Below are 24,667 nucleotides of genomic sequence, written 5' to 3' on the forward strand. Positions count from 1 at the left end.
CAGGAGTAGGCCTACTACTCTCAGGTGTCTCCACCAACCTCATCATCTGAGCTGTTGCAGCTTCCTGAGAACTCCGAGTAGATTCTAGAAGTCGTTTGCTGCAAGAAATCTGAGATCCTTTGCACCAGAAAGTCTCTGTCTTTCAAGTTGGCGAACAAGAAGGTCATCCTGTTTCTGGTGCTGATGGACAGAGGGCTGGGGAGCACACTGCAGCTGTCAGCCTTCTCCACGATGGTTACCTGGGGAAACAGGAAGCAGGGGCACTGTGTGGGAAGGACCGGGAAGGCAGCCCCTACTGAAGGAGCAAGCAGTTCAAATCCCACGTCCCTGCGGAAGCCATCCATGTCTGAGATAGATGGAGATCCTTCCAACAATAAGACACAAATCAAACTGGAGTCTCTAACAGAAAATAGAATGATCTTTTTGGGTTTTTCCAAAGTAGGGGACACTTTTCAGCAAACAGAGGCATATTTGTTTGTCACCAGTGGAAAAGTGACAGCCGCCTGGTTGGGGATGCTGCCAGACATCTTGTGGGGCACAGGCCTGCAGTAATAACTGGTCCAGGATGTCCAACGGTGCCAAGACTGAGAATTGAAAAGGAATTCCCATTTTTCATTAAAATTTCATAGAGCCAAAGGAGACATCTTTCCTAGCTGCTGTATCATCAGTAATGAAGTAATTCCAATGCTGGCTCCTTTTACTAAGTAGAGGCTATGATGGCTTTCAAAATGCCACCAGTCTATTGGATACATCACTCAGATGCCAGGGCTTGGTATCTAATGCTTTCAAGGACTCATCCCTGAGCAGACAGGATGTGAACAACCGTGTACCTGCAGAGTCTCTCTCATTCCCTCTCTCTCCACCCACCACCTCCCTCCTCTCTTTGTGGTGTGTGTGTGTGTGTGTGTGTGTGCATGCATGTGCATGTATGTTTGTGTGTGCTCACTCAAGTCTACTACAGTGTGAAAGAAAAAGAAAAGAGAAATAGCTGTCTTTGAACTGAAGACTCATGTCTCTGTGCGTGCGTGCGTGCATATGCATGTGCATGTAGGCGCATGCTGTATTTGTGAATATGTGTTTTATGTGTGTACATGTGGGGATGGTCAGAAGTGGATTCAGAGGACTATCTCCCTCAATCACTTTCTACCTTACTTTCTGAGGCAGGGTGGCTCGCTGAACTGGGGAGTTCGCCAGTTTGTCTAGCTTAGCTGGTCAAGGAGTGCCAAGGACCCTGCAGCCTTTGCCTTCCAAACAGGAGCATAAGCCATGCCTAGAATTAGAGATGGGTCCTGGGGATCCAAACTCGGATCTTCATGCTTGCAAAGCGCTTTACGGACAGTCATCTACCAAGCCCAATACCAATGGTTTTTAACAAGGTTTTCATCAACCCCAAACAAATGCAAATGTACCAGAAGTATTTTCCTTAGCACATTAAGAAAACAAATCTTAGGGCAAGCATTAAGTGGTGTGTTTGCCATAGCTCCAACTTTCTATCTAAAGCTAGAATCTCCTCTACTCTTCATCCTGCAGTCTGGCCACTGCACGCTGCACGCTGCACGCTGCACGCTGCACGCTGCACGCTGCACGCTGCACGCTGCACGCTGCACGCTGCACGCTGCACGCTGCACGCTGCACGCTGCACGCTGCACGCTGCACGCTGGCATAACTGTGTCAGTTCTTGATCCCAAAGCACATTTCACTTGCTGTTCCAGGTAACTGCTGAACCACATTGGGTTGTGGCACACACACACACACACACACACACACACACACACACACACACACACTTTAAAACAAAAAATATTATGCTTAGAACTAAGAACTAAGTGAATTTGCATAGGTTTTTATGAGGCCCATTTAATTGATCTTCTCAGATTCGCCCTGGTAAATTATCCTGGCCTCAAAATATGTTGTAATACTACTCAGCTAAGCCTTTGATAAAGTGAAGAGCACTTTATCTGTCAGTTGTTTGATATTTTGTGTTCTTCCTGACTGACCAATTCAGCTTCATGGAACTGGTGATCTATAACCTGAGGGTCATACATGTGACTGGGGGGATCCAGCAGCATGGAGAGCTGCGGCCACAGGTCAACAGAGGAATGCATTATGTACGTACCCTTAATGGAATAATACACAGTCGTTAAATTTTATGCTGTATAAAGCGACTCAATGATTAGGAAAATAACTTACGGTATAGTTACGGAAAGATGAAATAGAACTAGCTCCCTACACTTATTCTAAATTATATGACCATCCACAGTGACACAGGAAAGCTGAAAAGTCCATCCGGTCGGTTCAGCAGGGGTTGTCTTCAAATGGTGGAGCTAGGTGGGAATTTTGTCTTATTATCTGTACTTTTGCAAATTTGCTAAGACGATAACACATTGCTCTTAAAATATAAGGAAGGGGGGAGATTATTCAAGTAATACTTTAAAATCAAAGAGAGGAGCAGCACAGTGGAACGGGAACCTTTTTACCACAGGGCTCTGAGCATGGTGGTGATGAAGAGCCCAAAAGCTTTGATCACCTTAACTGAAAAGGATTGAAGCTCACAGGGCCCACCTCCTACACCGCCCACCTCAGCACAACCAGTAGTCACTGATGACAACAACCTGACCCATGCTTATTTAAAGAAAAAAGCCCTGGAGAGATGGCTTGGTGTGGGTAGAGCACTTTGTGTATATATAAACACAAGGACCAGGATTTGAATGCCAGGAACCCACATAAAGCTGGTCTCTGTGCAGCCGCATCTGTCTATAGCATGAGCACAGGGGGTGCATCTCAGGAACTGACTGGCAGCCAGTGTAGCTGAACTGGAGAGCTGTCAGTTTAGTGAGATACACTGCTTATGGCAGTCAGGCAGAGATGACGGGGAAAGCCAAGCGACAACATCTTGTGGTCTCCACCTGTGGGCATGGTGCACGTATCAGCATGTGCACACACATGTATGCACAGGCACAGGCATAGGCACAGGCACATGTACACGTACACACACACACACACACACACACACACACACACAGTGAATAAGGAAAATAAATCCCTGGTTCACACACAAGAAAGTATAGGCGGACATCCTAAAACGTGGGTTTCCACTTGACACTTACTTCCCGGAGTGGAATTATGAGGCTGCAGAGGTTTTCCTCCTTGCTGGTAAAGCAGATATAATTTGTGGAGACAAACATCTGACCCAAAATGTGCATCTTGTTAAACGGGGTCCAGAGGGTGCAGTCAGTGTGCCCGTCCAGCTTTTCATCTTTGGGCAGCCGAAAAAGGGCGCGGTATCGCTCACTCTTTGCCCTGGCATCCAGATCACTGCAAGGCGATAACTTCTGTTCAGGTCACCGTGAAAACACAGTGATGCTGTCTAGTCACGGCCATGGAGGGACCCCAACCCTTGCCGCTTAGTATTTCCAGACCCAGTCCTCCCATCCTTGGCTGTATGTATATTGGTGGGACCCCAACCTCAGAGGACATAATTTTACTAGAGTGAAACCTAGCCATTTTACAGTAACTATAAATGTTTTTTTTTTTTTTTGCTTGTTTTAAAATCTGGAGCTAAGTAGGACTTAAAAAGGAAGCCATTCTCTTTGTAAATAATGCAAGAATTCTGAAAGAGGTCTTTAGATTTTATCCAGCGTCATTCGTGGAGATTTAACCTTTTTGGTTGGTTGGTTTTATTTAAATTTTGTTTTCCCAATCCAGGGTTTCTCTGTGTAGCCCTGAAAGACCGAACTGCAGTGTGAACAGCAAAAACATCTGCTGAGTGTCACTCTCCACCCTGAGCCACAGGGCGAGGTGACCTGGGAACAGCATACTTCCAGACACCGAGGTTCTGGAAGTTACCTGAGGCTTTGACTGACTCCAGTATTTCCCCTGGCGGTGCCCTTCTCCTGCTCAGAACTCTCTATCCCACCTGTGCTCCACTGAAGGTCTAGCTTGACCCTTGGCTTTGTTCCCCACAGACAGTAAATGCAGAAGAGCCTGCAGCCTGCCTCTGCTCTGACTGTCTCCTCAGCTCTGGAGCTGCACATATCATCATACATCATGCAACAGCATACTTCATGTCCTACAAAGATCTTATTTGAAAACTTCTTTCTTATGCTTTATCCTTAGACTTCTTCATTATGGTACCTACCCTCCCCAACAAAGTTTTCCTATCAGAGCCCTTTTTTTGGGAGGGTAGGGGGTTATAGCCACTTTCCCTTAAACTGCAACATCCAGAGGGAGGAAGAAGACTCCTAAGGCTCAGGAAGTAAACAAAACATACAGGACCCAGGAAGTAAACAAGACTTCCAGGCTCAGCAATCTTACTACACTCAGGAAAGCACTGAGGATCTGGAAGTGAGGCAAGTGAATTAAAAGGATTTCCATTCCTGAGTTCTAAAGGTTCTCTCACCCACCGTTTCAGAGCAGACACTTTCTTGGGTGATTTCTTCTTGAGTTTTGGCAGGGACCGGTCTTGTTCAAATCCTTCATTGTCCAAGAGCTGCCTCATGGCTATGTTGGCAAGCTGTTCCATCAGCTTGAATGTCTCATTGATGTTGAGGAACACAGAGAAGAAATGCTCACTGGACCGTGTGTTCACTTTGATCATATCCGGCAGAAGCAACGTGGCGTTCTTCTCCAGCTGAGTGATGTCCACCCACCGGATCACCAGCTTGGCTGAGCACAGGCAACAAGGGTAGGTCAGTACTTAGCAAAGTGTCTTTCAGATGCGATAAGCTCACACAGCCCTGCCCCACAACCTGCCCCACTCTTTTGCGCTCCCGACCCTGTCTTTATTGTCACATTGGTAGTTATAACTTGTATTAACTGAACTCTGGGATCAGAATTATTAGACTTGAAGTCAAGTCTACTGAAACAAGTATTTCTTTAGTGAACCTCTAGTACTCAAGGAATTGCTGTCAAGTTGCTTACAGTTGCTGAACTGGACCTAATTGAGTTCACTCATTAAATAGTCAGGAAACAGTCTTGACTCACCTCTACATACCTGGTTTTGCTATTCTGATTTGGTTTACGAGCTCAGGGAAAACCTCGATGAAGGTTCCCACTGACAGACCACTCACCTTCCCTCCCCATCAGGAAGGAGGAAAAACACAGGTGGTTGATGCTTAAGTACATCCAGCCCTGCCGGGGGACCTTCCCCTTCCAGTAGCTACAGGAGTAATAGTTGACGAGTTTCTCTTCCTCGGGCATCCCAAACAGTCTATGGAACTTCACGATGGCCTCTTTAAACTTCTCTGTGTCCTCATCTTCTTTTACATCGTTGATCTTGTTGTATTCTGCAATGATGCCCTAATTGGAGACAAAGCAAACAGATGGGGTTATGCCTGCACTGAACATACTGGAAGGAAATACTTCCTAAGACCAGATTTGTTTTAAGGATTGATTCTCTTCAAAGGCAACCAACCCATCAGACTCTGGGCTCCTCCCTAGTTCCAGCTTGGTCTGGAACCCAACTCTGCAGTCCAGCTTGGCTTTCGATTCATTGGGATCCTCCTGCGTCTACCTCCTAAGAGCCTCCATGCCCAGCCGACTAACCAGTGGTGTTTGTGTACTAAAAGGTCATCAAAGGATTTTATCGCATGACCATTGTTACTCGTTAGTTTATGTTCACAAGAAATGAAGCTGTTTTATTTTAAAATAAGGGGGGTTGGGGATTTAGCTCAGTGGTAGAGCGCTTGCCTAGGAAGCGCAAGGCCCTGGGTTCGGTCCCCAGCTCCGGAAAAAAAAGAACCAAAAAAAAAAAAAAACCAAAAAACAAAAACCAAAAAACAAAAAACAAAAAAAACCAAAAAAACCAAAAAAAAAAAAAAAAAAACACATCGCCGCACACGGTTTATTTTAAAATAAGGAAATATAAGCATCTCGCTGCTTAATTTTTACTAGCGTATCAAGACAGAGTCAACTTCTAGCTTTCTCAAAAACAAACAAAAAAACCCAACAAAACCTTCCAAACAAAATAAAAAACAACAATTCACCATAGAAGGCCGGGGGGGGGGGGGTGAGGCTGGATATATATGTCACTGAGGGACGTCTGTCCCGAGACCCAGTGCCCGAGGAGTTATAAAGGCAAGTGAGGATGGAACTTAGACTCAAGATTCTTTGACAGCTGCCCTGGAGGTAAAATATTTGCATAGCAAGCGACTAGTTGTAGTTTGAATGTGCTTGGCCTAGGGAGTGGCACTAGGGAGGTATGGTCTTGTTGGAGTGGGTATGGCCTTTTTGGAGGAAGTGTGTCACCATGGGGTGGGCTTTGAGACCCTCCTCCTAGCTGCCTGAGGACAGTCTGCTCCTAGCTGCCTTCCTGTTAAACTGCAGAACTCTGCAGCGCCCTGCCTACCCGGACACTACCAAGCTTCCCACCAGGATGAGAATGGACTGAACCTCTGAACCTGTAAGCCAGCCCCAATTAAGTGTTGTCCTTATTATATGAGATGCCGTGGACATGGTGTCTTCAGAGCAGTAAAACCCTAAGACACTGGTCTAATCTGTTATTGAATCATCTGGTAGTCTGAGAAGCCATTTTGTTGTTAGCCAGATCCTCTGTAGTTTCCTGAAGATTGTCTTTGTGCATCCCTGTGGAGAAGAAGCGGGAGGAATGGCTTGGTGGCTACAGGCACTTGCTGCCAAATCGGATTACCTGAGTTCAAGCCCCAGGATACACATGGTAGAGGGAAGTTGTCCTCCAACTTCCACAGGGGCACTATGGCATTCGTGACAGTGCACATATGTGTGTGGGTTTTCACACCCAAGCGTCGGTTTCTCTGATGTCACTCTCACTGGAAAGGCCTAAGCTTCGGGGCAGGGCAGCTGTGGGTTCAGGTCCCAGGGTGCCACTTGCACCTGTGTGAACTTGGGAAAACCCTGGGATTTTCCTAGACAGAACTGAGCCCTTCGGCATCCTTAGGATAAAAAAAGAAAACTTAACAGGATCCTTATTATCTAATTCCCGGCCTTTGGGTTCTGTCAGGTTCACATTCCTTCGGCACAGCCTGGAGTCCCTCAGACATCTTCTTAAGACAAATTTGGTTGTGGTCCTGGTGTGTGTGTGTGTGTGTGTGTTGAGGGGGGGCGTTGGGTGGCTATCTAGGGCAGTTAGCACAGTGGTCACTGAGCAAACATGAGGACCTACAAGGACCTGAATTTGACTGCCCAGAACCTACGTGGAAACAAGCTGTGAAAGCCATTCCTGCTGAAATGATGGGGCGACAGGAAGATCGTGCTGCTTTAGGGTCAACCTGCCTACTGGAATCACAGAGCTCCAGATTTCTGTGGAAGATGTTGTTTCAAAAAATTAGGTGGAGAGCAATTGAGGGGCATAGGTAGCATGACCCTGTGCTGCTTCCACACATGCATGCATCCCTACACATGCACCCTACTCACAGGTGGTGTGTGTGTGTATGTGTGTGTGTGTGTGTGTGTGTGTGTGTGTGTGTGTGTGTGTGTGTCCCTCATGGTGCATACACCACCAAGGAAGCTGACTTTGGAAACTCGAGCCATAGCTCAGCAGTGAAGAGCACTTGTGTTGCAGATGGCCGGGGTTTGATTCCCAGACCCTTCATGGTGAACCACAAGTATTCGTAACTGTCATCCCAGGGGACCCAGCTTCCCCCTCTGGTCTCCACACACATCAGGTACACATATGGTGCATAGGACACACACTGGCATATTCACAAAACAAAACTGATTAAAAAACCAATTTGACTACATCATTTATTATCCATAACCCGAGTAGTTCACCACTCCTGTCACAGCACAAATACTGGGTCAAATTCAGTTTGAATCCAACTGACACTGTAACTTTTTCCTTCCTTGTGCAGTATCTGAGTAATTTCCCATGGGAATTCTGCCCCAGCCAGCCCAAGGGAACCTCTGGGCCTACATGTGTCCTTTTAACTCTCACCTTCTCCTCTGTGGCCCTGGTCATTGCCACACCTTGTGGCCTGCAGCGGTGGCCATGAGTGATGGTGACTGAAGGGAAAGCCTCAGTCTTCCAAAAGTCACCATTACCATTCAAGTGACTGAACATCTTGGACACACAGCAAACAGCCAACAGTGGAATCCCCATGTGAACACAACCGCCCCCCTCATCTTTAATCTAGTCTACCTTCAGAATCTATTCTACCTAGACACTCAACACAGGGCAGAACTATCACAGTGGCTTCCTGTCAAGATTCTCTTGCATTCAGGTTTTCCTGAAACAGAGACTTGATAACATTCCTACCTAAGCCTCTGCTGAATCCACTACGCCTTAGGACCGTTCCCTGACCATTACCTCCCAGGGCAGCCTTCCCCGCTCTGTGAAACCAAGCAACACTCAATTCCATCTAAACGTTCTCAGTTCCACACTCTTTCCGTTGACATCGACGGGCAGATTCTGTTTGTATTTATATCGTATATAGAGATGATATACATCAACCATTAAATAAAAGTTCCAATGCTAACTCTAGCGTCTTGAGCATTTTACCAATACCTAACATCGAAAGGGTATTCAGTATAATATTCTTAGAGGAGAATATGTTGTCTTCACAAATTAGAATATATCTGAGCATATCTTACAGAGTCATATTTTGTTTTTTTATTGTATGATACCAGTTATGGATTGTGTAATCTGCCATGTTTCATACAAAGTTTTCAGTTGAGGACTCTGTCACCACCCAGGGTAGTTTTATGACTGACATCAGAAGTAGCAACCATTTTCCCTGGGAGACAAAAATAAGATTGCTTTCCTCTGCTACTAACCCTCTGAGAAAACAGAGATGTGGAGCTCCAGCCAGGCCAAGGATGTGGACCTGGGTTATTCTGGGAATGAACATAGTAGAACGTTACATGAGGGACATCAGACAACCAGAGGCACCCCAATGATACTGGATTACTGGCTGAGAAGAGTTCAGAAGGATCTTGATGAGGCCAGCCTGGGATACATAGTAACTTCTGGGTCAGCCTGTGCTACAGAGTTAAACTGTTTCCAACCCCCCACCCCCAAAAATACAGCTAAGAGAACGAGAACGATACAGCAATAGGAAGCAGCATCAGGGTTTCCTAGGCAACCACTGTGGCCTGGAATCATCAGGGAAACCTCAAGTGGGCTTATATCTGTTGTTCTAGACCAAAGTCAGAATGGGGAGAGCATTAAAACTAAGTGAGGTACATCAGGCCACAGGTAAGGCCCCATAATCTTGGTTACAAAAACTCGATGCTAAATACCAACATCTAGAAGGTTCACTTAAACTTAAAAATGTTTTAAAGTTTGAATAGACTTATGAATGTAAGAAACTAAAAAGAAAAAAAATGGTAGCTGTAAACGTGATAAGGTCTAATGTACATTTTCTAACAGACCAAATCAATGGCTCCCACAGAGCCATTCCCTGCCTTAGGAAAAGACAGTCTGGAATGCTGAGGTCTTCCTTGGCTTTTGTGTGAGTGTTCAGTCAGGAGCCCAGGTCAATGGGGCACAGGGGTGGAATATTTCTCTCCTCTAATCCCTATGGGGTCTACTTAATCTAAAATAAACCACTCTGATTCACAACAGCTCCTCACAACATCAGAAATTTGATACATCTGACATGTTAGATGTCCAATGTCAATTTAAATATGTAAAAGTTGTATTTAAAAAGTGAAATTAGCTTGGTAAACCAAGGGCTAGACATTGTGTCTACTTTAATCTCAGCACTTACAAGGCAGAGACAGATCTCTGTGAGTTCAAGACCAGCCTTGTCTACATAGTGAGTTCCAGACATTCAGGACTACAGACCTAGTCTCAAAGTGAAACAAAACAAATCCACATAAAACAAACAAAACTTGGTAAACAACAATGAAATATTTAGCTTCATCATCGGAGACGAAAACATTAAGATGTTAAACTTCCAGGCAATTTCAACAGAAGGCTGGAAGGAGGGCTCAGGTTCTGTTCTCGACCCACAGCAGGTGGCTGAGAAAATTATTAAAATGATAAAGTAAGTCTGTATAAAATCGTAATCAAGAAAGCAAGCATATTCTGGTGTAACAGCATATACTTAAGGTCTGTTAAAATATTGAACTAGTAAGATTTTTTAAAATTTAGTCTATTAATCTCTATCCCAAAGGAGAATGGAGAAATAAAATTTGTGGCAAAAAGTCATGTGTCTGGTCATCCCCTGTTAATTTAGGAACAGAGGTAACTTCTAGGAGGGCAAAGCAAAGTCAGTTATGTAGTTATATTCTGTTAGTGTAGCCATGCTGGATGCGGGTCAAGCAACAAAAGGAGCAGAGGATTATGACCAACATGGTGAACATCCAGGAGGCCCCATACAAAATGCTCTGGATGGCACTTGAATTCCCGTTCCCTGCATAGTCATTGCCTGTATAATTTATAAAGTTAATTAGATCTCATAACAAATAAGCCCGCTGGTTCCCTTGATTACTGGGCAATTTGTGAAGCAGTAAGCCATTCATTTACACACAAATGACATTCTTTCACACATAACTGCCTTAGTGGGAATTCCCCCTCACAAACGGTTTCAGGGGAAATAAACCTGACACTTTTAATGTAGTGTGAAGGAAAACTATTTGACATAATTTGCCCTTCCTTCCTTCATTTGTTATCTAACTACTGTCCCTCAGAAGCTTCCTCTACCTCTGTTGCTTTGCATTAACAGGAGATGACAGTCTTGGAGACAAGGCTGGTTACCCATGCTGCTCCATGTCTGCTGGCTGCACTTTTTCATCCAGGCCCCCATATGTGATATAATTAGAAACTCTCCTGATCGCTATATTCACATGCACGAGTATACATAGAAACATTGAGTTCATCTCGCTCGCACCCCCCTACGCACGTACGTATGCATGCATGCACGCACGCACGCACGCAACCTCTAACTGGGCATTACCAATGCATTATCCCATCCCTTTCCTACGTTTCTTCTAGTCTCTGATAGGGAATCTCTTTTTTTTTTCTTTCTTTCTTTTTTTTTTTTTTTCTTTTTCTTTTTCCGGAGCTGAGGACTGAACCCGGGGCCTTGTGGTTGCTAGGCAAGTGCTCTACCTCTGAGCTAAGTCCCCAACCCCCCTGATAGGGAGTCTTAAACAGAGAACGTGCATTCCTTCTGAGGGAGGCTGAGCGTGAGAATCAGGCTGTGGTGACTGTCTGTGCTTTCCTCGGTCTATTGTCAGAGTTGTCCAATCAGCTCCTCGCTTCAAACGCCTCAGACCCTGCTTCCATTATTATGTGCTGGTGGAAGAGGTTAGTCAAACAGAAGAAAGAGAACACAGACCATTCTACCAGTAGTATTCTGTCAGACCAATTCCTGGAATCCTCCTTACTTTGGGTCTAAAAAGGTTTTTTGTTTTTGTTTTGTTTTTGTTTTTGTTTTAAACATGTCTCAAAACACACTTGCTAAGACAGAAAGAATTGATCATTTAGAGCCTCTCCTGACAGACAAAAAAAAAGTCACCTTACAACCTTTGCATGACAGAAATTGTGGTGAGCAAAGTTTGCTGGCCAACGGCTACAACGCGTGTGTGCCACCAAAAAAGCAAACGGCCTTCCGATAATAATTTTTGCATTAAAATACAGGGCTGGGAAGATAGCTCATGTGGTAAGGCGCTAGCCTTGCAGGAACAAGGGCCTAAACTCATCCCCTAAAACCCAGTGAGGCAAAGCTGAGCATGGAGCAGCCCGCGATCCCCGGGGCTGTGGAGACAAGACAGGTGGATCCCTGAAGCTTGAAGGCCAGCAGCTTAGTGCACATCCAGGTCCCAGGCCTGAGACAGATTTTGTCTTTAAAAAACAAAAGCAGGGTTGGGGATTTAGCTCAATGGTAGAGTGCTTGCCTAGCAAGTGCAAGGCCCTGGGTTTGGTCCTGAACTCCAAAAATAAATAAACAAACAAACAAACAAACAAATAAAAAACAAAAGCAAGCAAACCAAAAGAGGTAGACAGCACTTGAGGAATGACCCCGAAATATCCTCTGGTCTGTACAGAAGTGTACACAAGCATGCGCGCGCATGTGCGAGTGCGTGTGCACACAACATACAAATTCAAGAAAAGCACTACCCCAAAATCTATGAAAGAGGAAGAGGAAATGCACACAGCAGTGTATGGAAGCGAACTGTGTTCCTTAACCATGGGAAGGACAGCCCATGTTCTTGTACAAAGATGTCAGCCACCAGGTAAGCCACCTTCCTCCCCTGTAAGGCGGCGGAAGCTGAAAGCTAGAGACTCTACACTACTGGAGTTGCTGTGGGGAAGATGGTGCTGGCACACACACCAATGGGTCCATAAAATGATTCTGCACCCCGAGGGGAACTGAATACTTAGGAAGACAGCACACACATTTACCCTTCCATCTAGCAGTTCACCCTAAAGATAGAATCTCTGTCGTGTGCAAACGCAGATTCAAGCAGTAATAAATGGAATTTATAGTTGCAAAATGTTGGAAGGCATCTAAATATCCAAGCACAGGTAGCGGCAGAACCAACCGGTTTCAGCACACACGCCAAAGACAGAGAGCAGGAAGAACAAGGAGACAAGGAAGCCTCTGATCCTGAGGTAGTCTGTGATTTGAAAAAGGACGTGGAATTTTCAAAAATGATAATGTTAAAATAGAGTCTATAGTTAAGCTAATAGTAGTCTGTTGATGCCAATTTTCTTAATCAAACCACCATTGGCAAACTAGGACATTGAAAAACTATTCAGACTTTTAAAAGTCAGTAATGGATACTGTACCGACAGGGAACTTTTGACCAAAACGAGGGGGAGGGGGTATTTGTGGTTTAAAATATTTCTTGTAAAAATTTCATTATTTGTAAATATAAATAAATGTATGGATTCTACAGCAGAAAGAGTGGACGATGCTTTGAGTGGATGTGTAACACCAGTGAGAGGCATGTGAGCAGCGTGTGCTACAGGACACAACAGGCTGAGGAGGACACAACAGGCTGAGGAGGACACAACAGGCTGAGGAGGACACAACGTCGCTAGTCTAGGAAGGCAAACTTGAATCTGATCACAGAGAGACATCTGACAGAACCTCAAATGACATGATATCCGTCTATGAAAACCAGAAGTGCACACACTTTAACATTAATGTCATGAGACATAAGGCAAGGCTGTGGAAATGTTCCAGACTGAAGGAGATTAAAGAAATACAAGCTAAATTCAATTCCCTCCTAGACAGAAAAAAACCCCACCAAAGCTATGAAGGGTCCACTCAAGCCCGTTTAGATTAGACTATATGGGACTAGGGGAATGGCTCAGTGGTTAAGAGCATCTGCTCTTGCAGAAGACCCAGTTTGGTTCTTAGCACTTTTTTTTTTTTCCGGAGCTGAGGACCGAACCCAGGGCCTTGTGCTTGGTAGGCAAGCGCTCTCTACCACTGAGCTAAATCCCCAACCCCGGTTCTTAGCACTCACATGGGAGCTCATAAGCATCTGGAACTCCAGCTCCAGGGACTCTAGTGCTCTCTTTTGACCTTAGAGGGCATCAGGCACACACATGGTGCACGTACGCACATGCAAACAAGACACTCATATGCATAAGACAAATAATTCTATTTTAAAATTATAATACATGCTAAACATTAAAGCAATGTAATAATGATACAGTTATAGTCGTTGCTAAATAATGTTCAGTTAGTTTTTTTTCTCATCAAGTATCACTATTGGAAAACACACACCAAAGGATTTCAGAGGAAGCTCCTCTCAAATGTTAGCCTTAAGAATCCTAAGCATGGGGCTGGAGAGATGGCTCAGTGGTTAAGAGTACTGACTGCTCTTCCAGAGGTCCTGAGTTCAAATCCCAGCAACCACATGGAGGCTCACAACCATTGGTAATGGGACCCGATGCCTTTTTCTGGTGTGTCTGAAGACAGCTGCAGTGTACTCACATACGTAAAATATATATATATATATATATATATATATATATATATATATATATACATATATATATTTAAAATAGATAAATTTTAAAAAATCCTAAGCAAGTGGGCTGAAATGTTAGCTAAGTCTGAGCAAAGGGGACACAGGTGGGTTATATATAGTTCTTATTTTTGCAATATTTCTGTAAATTTTAGATATTTTCTAATTAAAAGGCTTTGGTCTGTTTAAGAATTTTTTTTAATCCTTCAGGAATTTTTACACATGCATACTACGTATTTCAATAATATTCATCCAGAACAAAGAAGACACTACCTGTATTTTTCCTCTTACAAATGTGGTGACATCATTCTCGTTCTCAAAGATGGAGAGCGTCTGCAGTAGATTCTGCTCGAGCCATTCCCAGTGCTCGGTAACCTCCTTCCTGGAACCACCTGCATGGACGCACAGAGCACAGCAACAGATGTCAAGTTTCTTGTGAAACACATTAAGAACCAAACTTCCTTCACCAGCTTTCAACACCAGCCCGGGAGACTGTTCATCATTCCTGGAGTTCTGACTTTAATCCTCCGGAGAAGAGATGCACAAGACAACAGACACAAGGACACCCAAGAGCAAGGACTGTGTTCTAGATTATTTGAATGAGGTCAGTCCAGAAACTGAGACTGATTCAGAGTTGACATGGGCCAGTATATGACATAGGTTCATATACTGCTTGGACCTTTAGGAGCTTGGAATTTAGCTCTTTTCTTCTCTCTTCTAGAGTGCAATTTACAGGGTGACATAGATTTTGTCCCAATGTGAGCTTTCCACCCATGATCCGCAGTGTGCCCGTGGAGATATAGAACCATCTCATATAATGAGTCTTGCTCAATTATGAATGAGATGTGAAAATGGACCGGTGGCCGGAGGACAGCAGCCACCCCTCCCTATCAGCTGCTTCGAAACACAGAGATGAGGTCATACTTGTGGCTTCCAACCTAGTCACCACATTTCTATCAGTTGCTAAGAAACACATGTCACCTCACTTGGAAATCTTTTACTAAGCCATCCTAGCCTTGTAACATATGCAACTATCCTGCAGGGCTTAACAAGATGAGTGTCAGGATGAGGTTAGGCAATGCGAGAATAAATTCATTTTATCGTGATCTTATGGGGAGGGGGAGCTTTATAGATAAACTAACTGCCCACAGTTACACATCTCGATAACGTGTGCTTCCTCTCTCCATATTGAGGAGAGAGCCTGCGGTTTCACTGATCCTTTGGGTGTTGCCTACGATCCCAAGTTATCTTTTAATTGAGATCTCAAGAGCGTCCGTTTTCTCCGTTCTTTGTCACAAGGAATTCAAGATATCGCGAGTGATTTCTAACAAAGAAAGGTGAGGGATGCGGGTGTTATCTGCCATTGCACTCAGATCTCTGGTCTCCAGACTAAAGTATCCTTGACTGCTGATAGGCGTGCTCAAGGGACTTCAGGGCCACTGTTTGAGGAAAAGCAAAAAAGAAAAGGGAATCCAAGTTCACGTTCTTTTAATTTAGGACTAGATTACCAAAATGGCTGGAAACAGATGCTTACATGGGGCTGAGGCAGGTGTCCAGTGGCAAGGATTTCGGTAAACGGTGAAATGGTAAAAGTGATGCTCTCATAAACGGGAATGAGAAGGGGTGTCAGCAGAGCAGTTGTGTGAGACCCTAAAAACAGACCTTCTGCATCATAGGTATTTCCCGTGGCTCTGGACCAAGGGCCAGCCCATGTAACCATGCAACGCTGCGGCAATGTCTGGAACTTAACCTGGGGCCCTCCACTTGGCTACCATCACTTGGCTATGTTTAAACAGTTCTTTGAGTCCACCTCAAATTCGCTACATGTGAAATGGACAGCTATGTACAACAACGGCACCTCTTTCCCACCTCAGACCAGCCCTGTGGGAAAGGGCGTGTTTCAGACACAGATTAGAGAGCAGGAAACTCGTTCAAACACAAAGTGCATTGACAGAGGATTTCTAGCCCTTTGCAGTAATAGATTAAAATAATGTAAATTTTTCTTTAAAAAATGTTTAAAACAAACCCCCGGGCTTCTGTGGTCATTTCTTAAAATTGCATGAATTTCTCACTGAAAACCTGAACCCTTCTTTGTTGAGGTCACTCATCCCATGAGCTGGAGATGCTCTAGTATCAAGGACACCTTGCAGGGCGAGAGCCAACCAAGTGCCCGCCATCCCACAGGTCCATCTGTGCTTCTTGGCATGGCCAGATTCAGTGAGCCTTAGAAAAGAGGCACACTGAGAGGTGCGCAGGATTACGGGGCCTCTTCACATCCACACTGTACGGCTCCTTAGCCTCTGCCTTTTCACATCCACACTGTACGGCTCCTTAGCCTCTGCCTTTTGCCTCCTATGTACTTCATCTTATGCCCATCACGAATGTGCCAGAAGCTGGCCGTGGCTTGGCAACTGAGGTCTGCTTTTTGAATGGCATTATTACCAAAATCTGCCCCTTACAAAACAAAACAGAGTGACCTTTATAATATTCTCTCTCTCTCTCTCTCTCTCTCTCTCTCTCTCTCTCTCTCTCCCTCCCTCCCTCCCTCCCTCCCTCCCTCCCTCCCTCTGAGTGTGAGTGTGAGTGTGAGTGTGTGTGTGTGTGTGTGTGTGTGTGTGTGTGCAGGTGAGAAGTTAACTACACACCTCTGGCCATCACACCTCTGATATCATCTACATTAGTTTTGAGATAGGGTCCCTCCTTGGCCTGGAAGAAACTTAAGTTTCTCCTCCTACTGGTGTGGCAAAACTTGAAACTTGAGAAAGAAAGCTTATTCTGGCCCACAGTTCAAGGGCACGGTGACACATGGCAGGGAAATCAAGGCTGCAGGAACTGAAGCCAGTTGACCTGAGTCCCATCAATAATATGAAACGGATCGGGATAGATTCAGGGGTATGACTCTGGTCCCTTTCTCTATTTACACAGTCCAGAATCTCAGCTAGGGGATTGGGCCACCCGTAATGGGTGGGGCTTCTCACCCCATTAAAATCATCAAGAGAGTCCCATACAAATATACCTAGCTAGAGGTCTGTCTCCCAGGCAATTCTAGACCTTCTCAAGCCATCAAGTTGACTAAGCAAGGAAGCTCAGCTAGGGCTCTTCTCTTCTCCTCACTGGATGCTACCGCACTTGGTTTTAATCCCATGGACACTGGGGTTAAATTCACATCATCAGGCTTGTGCAGTAAGCACTTTATTGACTGGACTATCTCCTCAGCACAGCAGTTACACTCCCGTTACACCTGCGTGATTCAACCCATTGGCTCTGCTCAACCCCAGTACTCCTTGGTTGTCATGGGTTGAAACAACTTACCAGGTTTACGGTTTAGGACAGAACAGATACATCTTAGCTTTGCACTGGTTTGGACTGCTCTTTCTTTCTTTCTTTCTTCCTCTCTTTCCTCTCTTTCTTTCTCTCTCTCTCTTTTTTTTTTTTTTTTTTATAGAGAGAGTGTTTCTCTGTTTTCACTCTGGCTGGCCTTGAACTCACAGAGATCTGCCTGCCTCTGTCTTCCCAGTGCTGGGATTAAAGGCTGTGCCACTACCACCTGGCTTCCCTACTGTCTTTATAGAACTCTCTATACCCGACTCTACCACACCCTTACCTACAGCGGGAATGGTGTGTGCGTGCACACACTAACTGGACAAGCATCTACCTATCCCGCATGGTGCCTTGCCATCCCTGCTGAGAGCCAGATTCAAGCATGGTTGTACATGTCTGTAATCCAAACACTTGAGAGGCTCAGGCAGAAGGGGTGGTGTGAGCTCGAGGCCAGCCTGGACTACACAGTAAGGCTGTCTTGAAAAGTGTGCAGATGTGCGTGCCTGGTGGCTCAGCAGGTGACGTCACTTGCTGACAAGCCTGATGGCCTAAATTCCATCTCTAGGACCCACAAGTTGTCTACTGATTGTGACACACACCCACGACACGCTCATGCCCAGTCATCACAGTTAGCACTGTTTGGAGGGGCCTGAGAAGGAGCCCTTCCACCGTGAGTGACAGGACCTGGTCTATCATGGAGTACTTTGTGCAAGATATGTCTGTGAAGTCAAAGGAAGATCCCTTTTACTAAAACAGAACAAGGAAAAAAAACAAGCTGAGCTGTCTGAAAAAAGCTAGGAAAACAAAGAAAGCCAGGGGCAGGGTGAAGGTCACCCAAATAGCTCTGCTAAGAAAAAGCAAGGCCCACATGTGATGTCCTTCAAGTTGATTAGACATTAGCTTCTGAAAGATGCTTTATCACTTAGAGAGTTTATGGACGGCCATCGGGAGGTCTCACACACGCATCACACACATGCTAAGTATGACAATGACAAAAACCACAGTCATTGTGATGATGTCTTACTCAGCCGAAAATGTATCTTCAAGTCTGGGTGTTTACTGAAAATTAGAAGAAATCTGAAAACAGACCCACAGAGTCACTTTATCCTGCCTGATCTCTAAGGGTTAAAAACAAAGGCTTGGGGCTGGGGATTTAGCTCAGTGGTAGAGCGCTTGCCTAGGAAGCGCAAGGCCCTGGGTTCGGTCCCCAGCTCCGAAAAAAAGAACCAAAAAAAAAAAACCCCAAAAACAAAGGCTTGTCCAGTGTCTACCTCCTGTGCAGGGCTGACATGGCGCATGGTGGACTTTGGTCCTGACACAGACTACAGCACTGCCCTGAAATTTCTGTTGGAAGAGACTGAGAGAAAATAAGTAATTCTGCATATTAAAACAAACAAACAGTGCCAGCAGAAAACAAGCCCACTAAACCTTCCAGGGACAAAAATAGCAGTGTGGGTTTTCAGATGTGAAACAAGCTGAGTAGATCCCTGACATGTTTCAGTCTTCAAATGTGCAACGTTCAGACTTCAGTAAAAGGAAACCAACAAGAACGTCCCTCGTGGTTTTCTCCAAACTCTAAGCATACACAAAACTTTTTTAGTTAACACAGTAAATCAAACACCCACTGCCCTGCACATTGTGGTATTGATGGTCTGCCTGCCATCACTGGATCCTCCTCTCTCCAGTCTCTATTGAGAGATGTGGTCATGGCTTCAAACCCAAGTCAGTAAACACTCAAGGGGGACCTCAAGTGACACACTTGGAACAGGACAAACTTATATATGACCTTGTATGGAAAAGGAACAGACTTGTACTTGGAGGACAAGGCAAAAGACAAGTGTGTGTGTGTGTGTGTGTGTGTGTGTGTGTGTGTGTATGTATGTGTGTGTATGTGCATGTGTATGTATATGTGCGTGTGTGTATACATATATGTGTGTGTATGTGTGCATGTATATGTGCGTGTATGTATATATATGTGTATGTATGTGTGTATGCATGTATATGTGCATGTGTATGCATGTGTATGTATATGTGCGTGTATGTATATATATATATATGTGTGTGTATGTATGTATGTGTATGTATGTGTCTGTGTGTGTGTGTATGTGTGTCCGTATTGATGTGACTTAAAAATGTTTGGAAGTCTACCTTCTCAAAACCCACAATTTAAACAAATGATTAAGACAGCAACTGCTATTTGCTCTCCCCAACACCAGGCTAGAGCAGAGTTGGTCCCAGAAGCAAGCCCATAATAATTCTTTACAGGTAAGAAGGCGGGGTCTCTCACATTACTATGCATCGGGCCCCAACCTTCTGGCTCTTAACCCCATGGTCATATTTGCTGCACACTGCCATCCTTCCTTCCCCTGCTTCACAAATATAGGTCAGATTCTCTCAGGTCATAAGGTCAAAGGTCAGACTCTCCAGGGCCATCAGGATTCCTCAGGCTATTGAAAGCCATTATTAAATGAGATCTCCTATTAAGGACAAGAACGTCGATGTTTACAAAGAGGCTCTGCTGGCTTTAGACCTCTGCCATGCCATGCCTCACAGATGGGATACTGGGTATTATAAAAGTCTCTTGAAGCTTCAGGTCCATCCTCTGCACTGCATAGGTAATGACACTCGCTGTATTAGTTTGTGCTAGAGCCTCAATATGACAGCATGTGGCACGTCTTTAGCACGGGCCCAGAGCATAGAAAGCACTGAAGAGTTCCTTTGCTAGGACCATCACAAACAGCAGCAAAGTACCTAACCTTACCTTGAAACAGGATTCAGAAAATGTTTCTAACTTCTGGCCCGGAGGACACAAAGAAAACAGCTGCTGGACCTCTGCCCAGTCACATGCACTCTGCAGGTCTCTGCTGCCCTCGGCACCCCCACATCTGTGCCCAGATCACCACAGGAAAGCAGTTCTCTGGAGCTCCTGGAGCACAGACCGTGAGCTGCTTTCATAACTGCTTCTAATCTCTCATAGATCCTAACAACATGCTTGCCACACTGTAATCACTTGGAGAGCTGCGGGAGCCTGTCTGGCTTTGGCAGTTCAGATAAGTAGCTAGTGTCCTTTACTAAGGGCCAAACCACCTACGATTAGGTGGGGGTGAAAGTTCCTATCTTTCTGGAAGACAATGAGGCTGTAGACATTAGACATTCTTTCTGAAACACCCCCCCTCTCTGAGTGTGAGTGATAGGGGTTGGGGGGGGGGTACTTGTCACCTGTGCCGAGCATATATAAGGAACTTACAGTTTTTTTTTTTCCTTCCACCGTATGGGTCCCTGCACGTAGGTCACCTGGCTCAGCAGAAAATGCCTTTACCCACTGAGCCATCTCGGCGAGCCAGCGTGGGTGGTCTTTGACTCCTAGCACCTATTTCAATAAATTTATCCTGAGGTGCTGTAAAGGACTGTCCAGAGATTCGGCTAAGACAACTGTTTACTGACAGTACATTGTTCAGAATGCAGTTGCAAAGAGAACAACCTCAGATTTCTTTTAAGAAGAGTAGAACGGCAGGTTAAATTATGTCGTACACCCAACAAATCAGTACCTATTAACAGGAGTGCTGCGAAACGTTTCATTTATATAGAAATTGTTTTCAGTGTTGTACTTTTATTTTCATTTGCTTTAAAATACCTATGTTTATACATTATATATTTTATATGACACATAATATACATGCATATAGATGTATATAGTAGATATACATTGTATATATGTTTACCTGTAAAAGTATGTAAAGTGTGTATCTAGTCTTATGTCTGAGGAAATTTGATGACTTTCTGATATGCTAGCACAGTTTTATCTTTTTAATGCTATTTTCTTATCTATAATTTTATTATTTTTGCAATGAATATATATGAATTAAAGAAAAAAAAGCAAAACCAAATATATTTCCTTTAAGTCATTGTATTCCCAAAGATATAAGAGTAGTCCTTGAAGTGAGTATGTGTTTTGTTTTGTTTTGTTCTGTTTTGAGATATGAGGACTGGAGTTCAGTCTCCTAGAACCCACTTGACAGAAGCTGGGCACAGTGGTACAAGTCTGGAATCGATGTCCTGGGTGATGGAAACAGGTACATTTGTGAGGCTCACTGGCCAGCATAGCTTACTGGTGAGCCTCCCTCGGGCTAATGAGAAACAAGGCCACAGAAAGCAATGACAATTCATGTTGCATTCTAGCTAGCTCTCAAATTCATGCTTGCACATATATGCACGCTGTCACATACATGCACCTGCACACACGTGAAAAGTCACATACATGCACACACATAAGAACAGCCTTTGAACTACACAGACTGAAAGAATTGTTCTGAAAATGCCTTCCAACTTCCACATGGTCTATCTCATGTGAAAGGAAAATGAATAATCTGACTTTTTTTTGGTCTACTGTAGGAAATAATGAGAACCATTAGCGAGTTTGATTATTCTCTGCGTCTTACAGCTACTGACTAAAAGAATGTGTAATCATGAAGCCAACATGGTGCCCCTGACATGGTGCCCGACAGAGCACAGGGACGTGACAATGAGCACTGAGCTCTACATAAGAAGCTATAACTGGGACTGTGCACACTGCACCTCCCTGCCCCTCCCTGCCCTCCTAAAAGGTGATGGTTGACAAAGTGATGGTTAGTGGGTCTGTCTGTTCTGAAACCAAAGCTCTGAAAAGACTCTGATGAGATTCTGGGTTGGCAAAACAAAGTGAGACCGGATCAATGGGCAGCCAACCTATGGCCCTTTTCAGGACTGTGCAGCGGGAGGGGTGTCCATCAAACAGTGCAGTTGGTGACACTCCGGGTCAGGTGATTTACCATGTTAGCAAGAAGCTACACTGATCCACAGGTCCAGAAAATTCCTCTTGTCTGGTTCTCTGAGTCAAATCTAAGGCAAATCATATATCCAGGATTTACAGTTCAGAATCTTGCTGATCTACAGAGCATCCATGTCAAGACATAAATGACAAACAGGGGCAGGCGATTAACGCCCTCCTAATTCAGTTCACTCTGATAGATAACTTACAATGCCACATAGGATAAGGCTTTGTGATCTTTACAAGGAAATGAGTATGTCTTATAGTTTTATTGCTGTGAAGAGACACCATGTCCATGAAAACTCTTATAAAGAAAGACATTTCGGGGCTGGGGATTTAGCTCAGTGGTAGAGCGCTTACCTAGGAAGTGCAAGGCCCTGGGTTCAGTCCCCAGCTCCGGAAAAAAAGAACCAAAAAAAAAAAAAAAAAAAAAGACATTTCATTGGGGCTGGCTTATATTTTCGAGGTGTAGTCTATTATGATGGTGAGACGTACAGCAATGTGCAGTCAGACATGGTGCTGGGGAATTCTACATCATCATCCAAAGGCAGCAGGAGACTATGAGCCACACTGGACATAGCTTGAGCATAGGAGACCTCAAAGCCCTCCCCCACAGTGACACACTCCCTCCAACAAGGCCACAACTTCTAATGGTGCCACTCCCTATGGGCCAAGCATTCACACACTATGGGGGGACATTCCTATTGAAACCACCATAGGGCCCGATTTTCTCATGAAGTTTCTCGTGCAATAATTCATGAAATACACATAAATTTAAAAGCCTCTGACATATTTTCCTACCAATTACCAACTTCGCACTTTCACATTAAGAATGAAGGCAGATGTTTGTGGGGTAGGAGCCTCTACTTTTAAAATTAGTAATTCAGATTCCATAACACAAGTTGGAAGGAATTGGACAATCATTAAGAAAGAATAATTAGGTGGGTGGATGGGACTTTGTAATGCTTGTCACTTCCTTGGAGTGTTCTGCAGGGAAATTCTGGGCTATCTCTACAGGTAATCAATATACATAAAAGATGAAGCCATCCTGGGTGTATTACAGTGAGATCATGCCGTCGTGACAGGCATTACTTATTAGAAAAGCAGAGGTGCATCTTTGGGGGGTATAAATTATGCCACCGGCAATTACAGCCTACTATTCCTTACTCTCAGCTCAGCAGATAACTAGGGAGCAACTCAGCTTTGTAGATCTGGGTTCTGCCCCATGTGAGTGTTCATGGAAGAGCTGCTCTGTGGAAAGGCCATGCCCCAAAGCCCACTGAAGAGCACTGGTGTCATGCAATGAACAGTAAAGGGACAACTGTAGACCAGAAGAAAGTCGGAGGCACAAGGAAGGTATCCTGGGAAACTTCCAAGACAAACCTAAGAGGCTATGACAGATAAAATGGTTTGCTGGTGTGATTCTAGAACAGAAAAAAAAAAAAATTGGGGATGCTCTAAGGAATTTTGAGCAAGCTGTGGCCTTCTATATTATACTCACCAGTTTCATACTGTCACTGACTAGAGTGGGTTATTAATAATAGTGGGAATGATGGTTGGGAGGTACATGGAGTAGGTCTTTGAGCTACCTGTTCGATTTCCCTATAATGCAAAACTATTCTAAAAATAGAGGCTCTCAAGGTAAAAAATTAAAAGGTGGCAAAATAAAAAAAAAAAAAAACAAAATGAAACCACAAAACTTTTGCCTTTTTTTTTTACTTGCCTAAGTAAACAGTGAATGTTAGTGTTTTAGCCCTGCTGTGAGATTCAGCGCTGGTTTGGTGCTGTAAGCACAGGACACCACAGAGACTATCCAAAGAGAGAATAATCTCACTCATACGACCTACTGTGCTGATACATCAGGGGTCACTGAGTAAGCATGTCTACGTGTCGCCCAAGTTCCTCTTCTATCCCAGTTTCCCTTGCAGTAGTGAGGTCCATCTGAGTAGTTCTAGTCAGGGTGAGCCTACATGTTGTGTGGCTGAGGAAGGAAGTGAAACTCAGCTGGGCCCCACCTTTCACTCCTCCCTTCAAATCATATGGTCCTTCTCCTTTAGGTGGAGACTGTGTGACCCCAATGAGACTTCAGAGTGAGAAATTTTACCATGTTAAGCCATCAACACTTTGGTGCTAAAGTGACCAGGGTTCGTTGCCCCACCCTGACAAAAGACGGTGTTTAGCAAGCACATTCCTTCCAAAGCTGCTGCTGCTTGGAGGTTTTTTGCAAACATGTGCATCACAGAGTACTGGGACTTACCACAGGCGATGGTCCAATAGACTAGAGAGTCCGGAGTCTGATAGAGGATTCGGTACGGTGCGACACGGGCACTGGAGTCCAATACTACGTCAAGGGTACCCACGAGGAGGCCTGAAGGTGGAGAAGTGGGAAACAGGTCAGGATTTCCATGGCATAATCCCAAATCAGACAGCGTGAGCAAGGCCCTCCAGCTGGATCTCCTGACAGCCACACCTCTCCCCTCGACACCTTTGTTTGCCTTTCTCAGGGCGCCTTGACAAAGCTTTCCTCTTACAGTATGTTGGCTCTACATCACTTGTTTCAGAGATCTCCCAGAGGACCTGGAAAATGGAAGACTTCCCAAGAACATAGAGCTGATGTCCTAGCACAGTCCCTGG

At 44.6% G+C, this 24,667-nt stretch overlaps 1 protein-coding gene and 1 long non-coding RNA gene across 2 annotated transcripts in view; one reads left to right on the forward strand and one right to left on the reverse strand.

The window, feature by feature from the left end:
* Positions 1-24,667, reverse strand: part of Tbc1d9 (TBC1 domain family member 9) — a 101,106-nt gene that overhangs the window by 32,286 nt on the left and 44,153 nt on the right. Inside the window, 6 exon segments of the mRNA NM_001415072.1 lie at positions 39-239; positions 3,108-3,315; positions 4,404-4,665; positions 5,070-5,298; positions 14,179-14,297; positions 24,291-24,401. Of these exon segments, the coding sequence (NP_001402001.1) occupies positions 39-239; positions 3,108-3,315; positions 4,404-4,665; positions 5,070-5,298; positions 14,179-14,297; positions 24,291-24,401 (1,130 nt within the window).
* Positions 9,028-15,930, forward strand: LOC134483334 (uncharacterized). The gene is made up of 2 exons (XR_015644055.1): positions 9,028-9,169; positions 14,116-15,930. It is a non-coding gene; the product is annotated as an uncharacterized LOC134483334 (long non-coding RNA).

Source organism: Rattus norvegicus, chromosome 19 (genome assembly GCF_021556685.1).
Source record: "Rattus norvegicus strain SHRSP/BbbUtx chromosome 19, alternate assembly SHRSP_T2T, whole genome shotgun sequence".
In the NCBI taxonomy this organism is placed as follows: domain Eukaryota; kingdom Metazoa; phylum Chordata; class Mammalia; order Rodentia; family Muridae; genus Rattus; species Rattus norvegicus.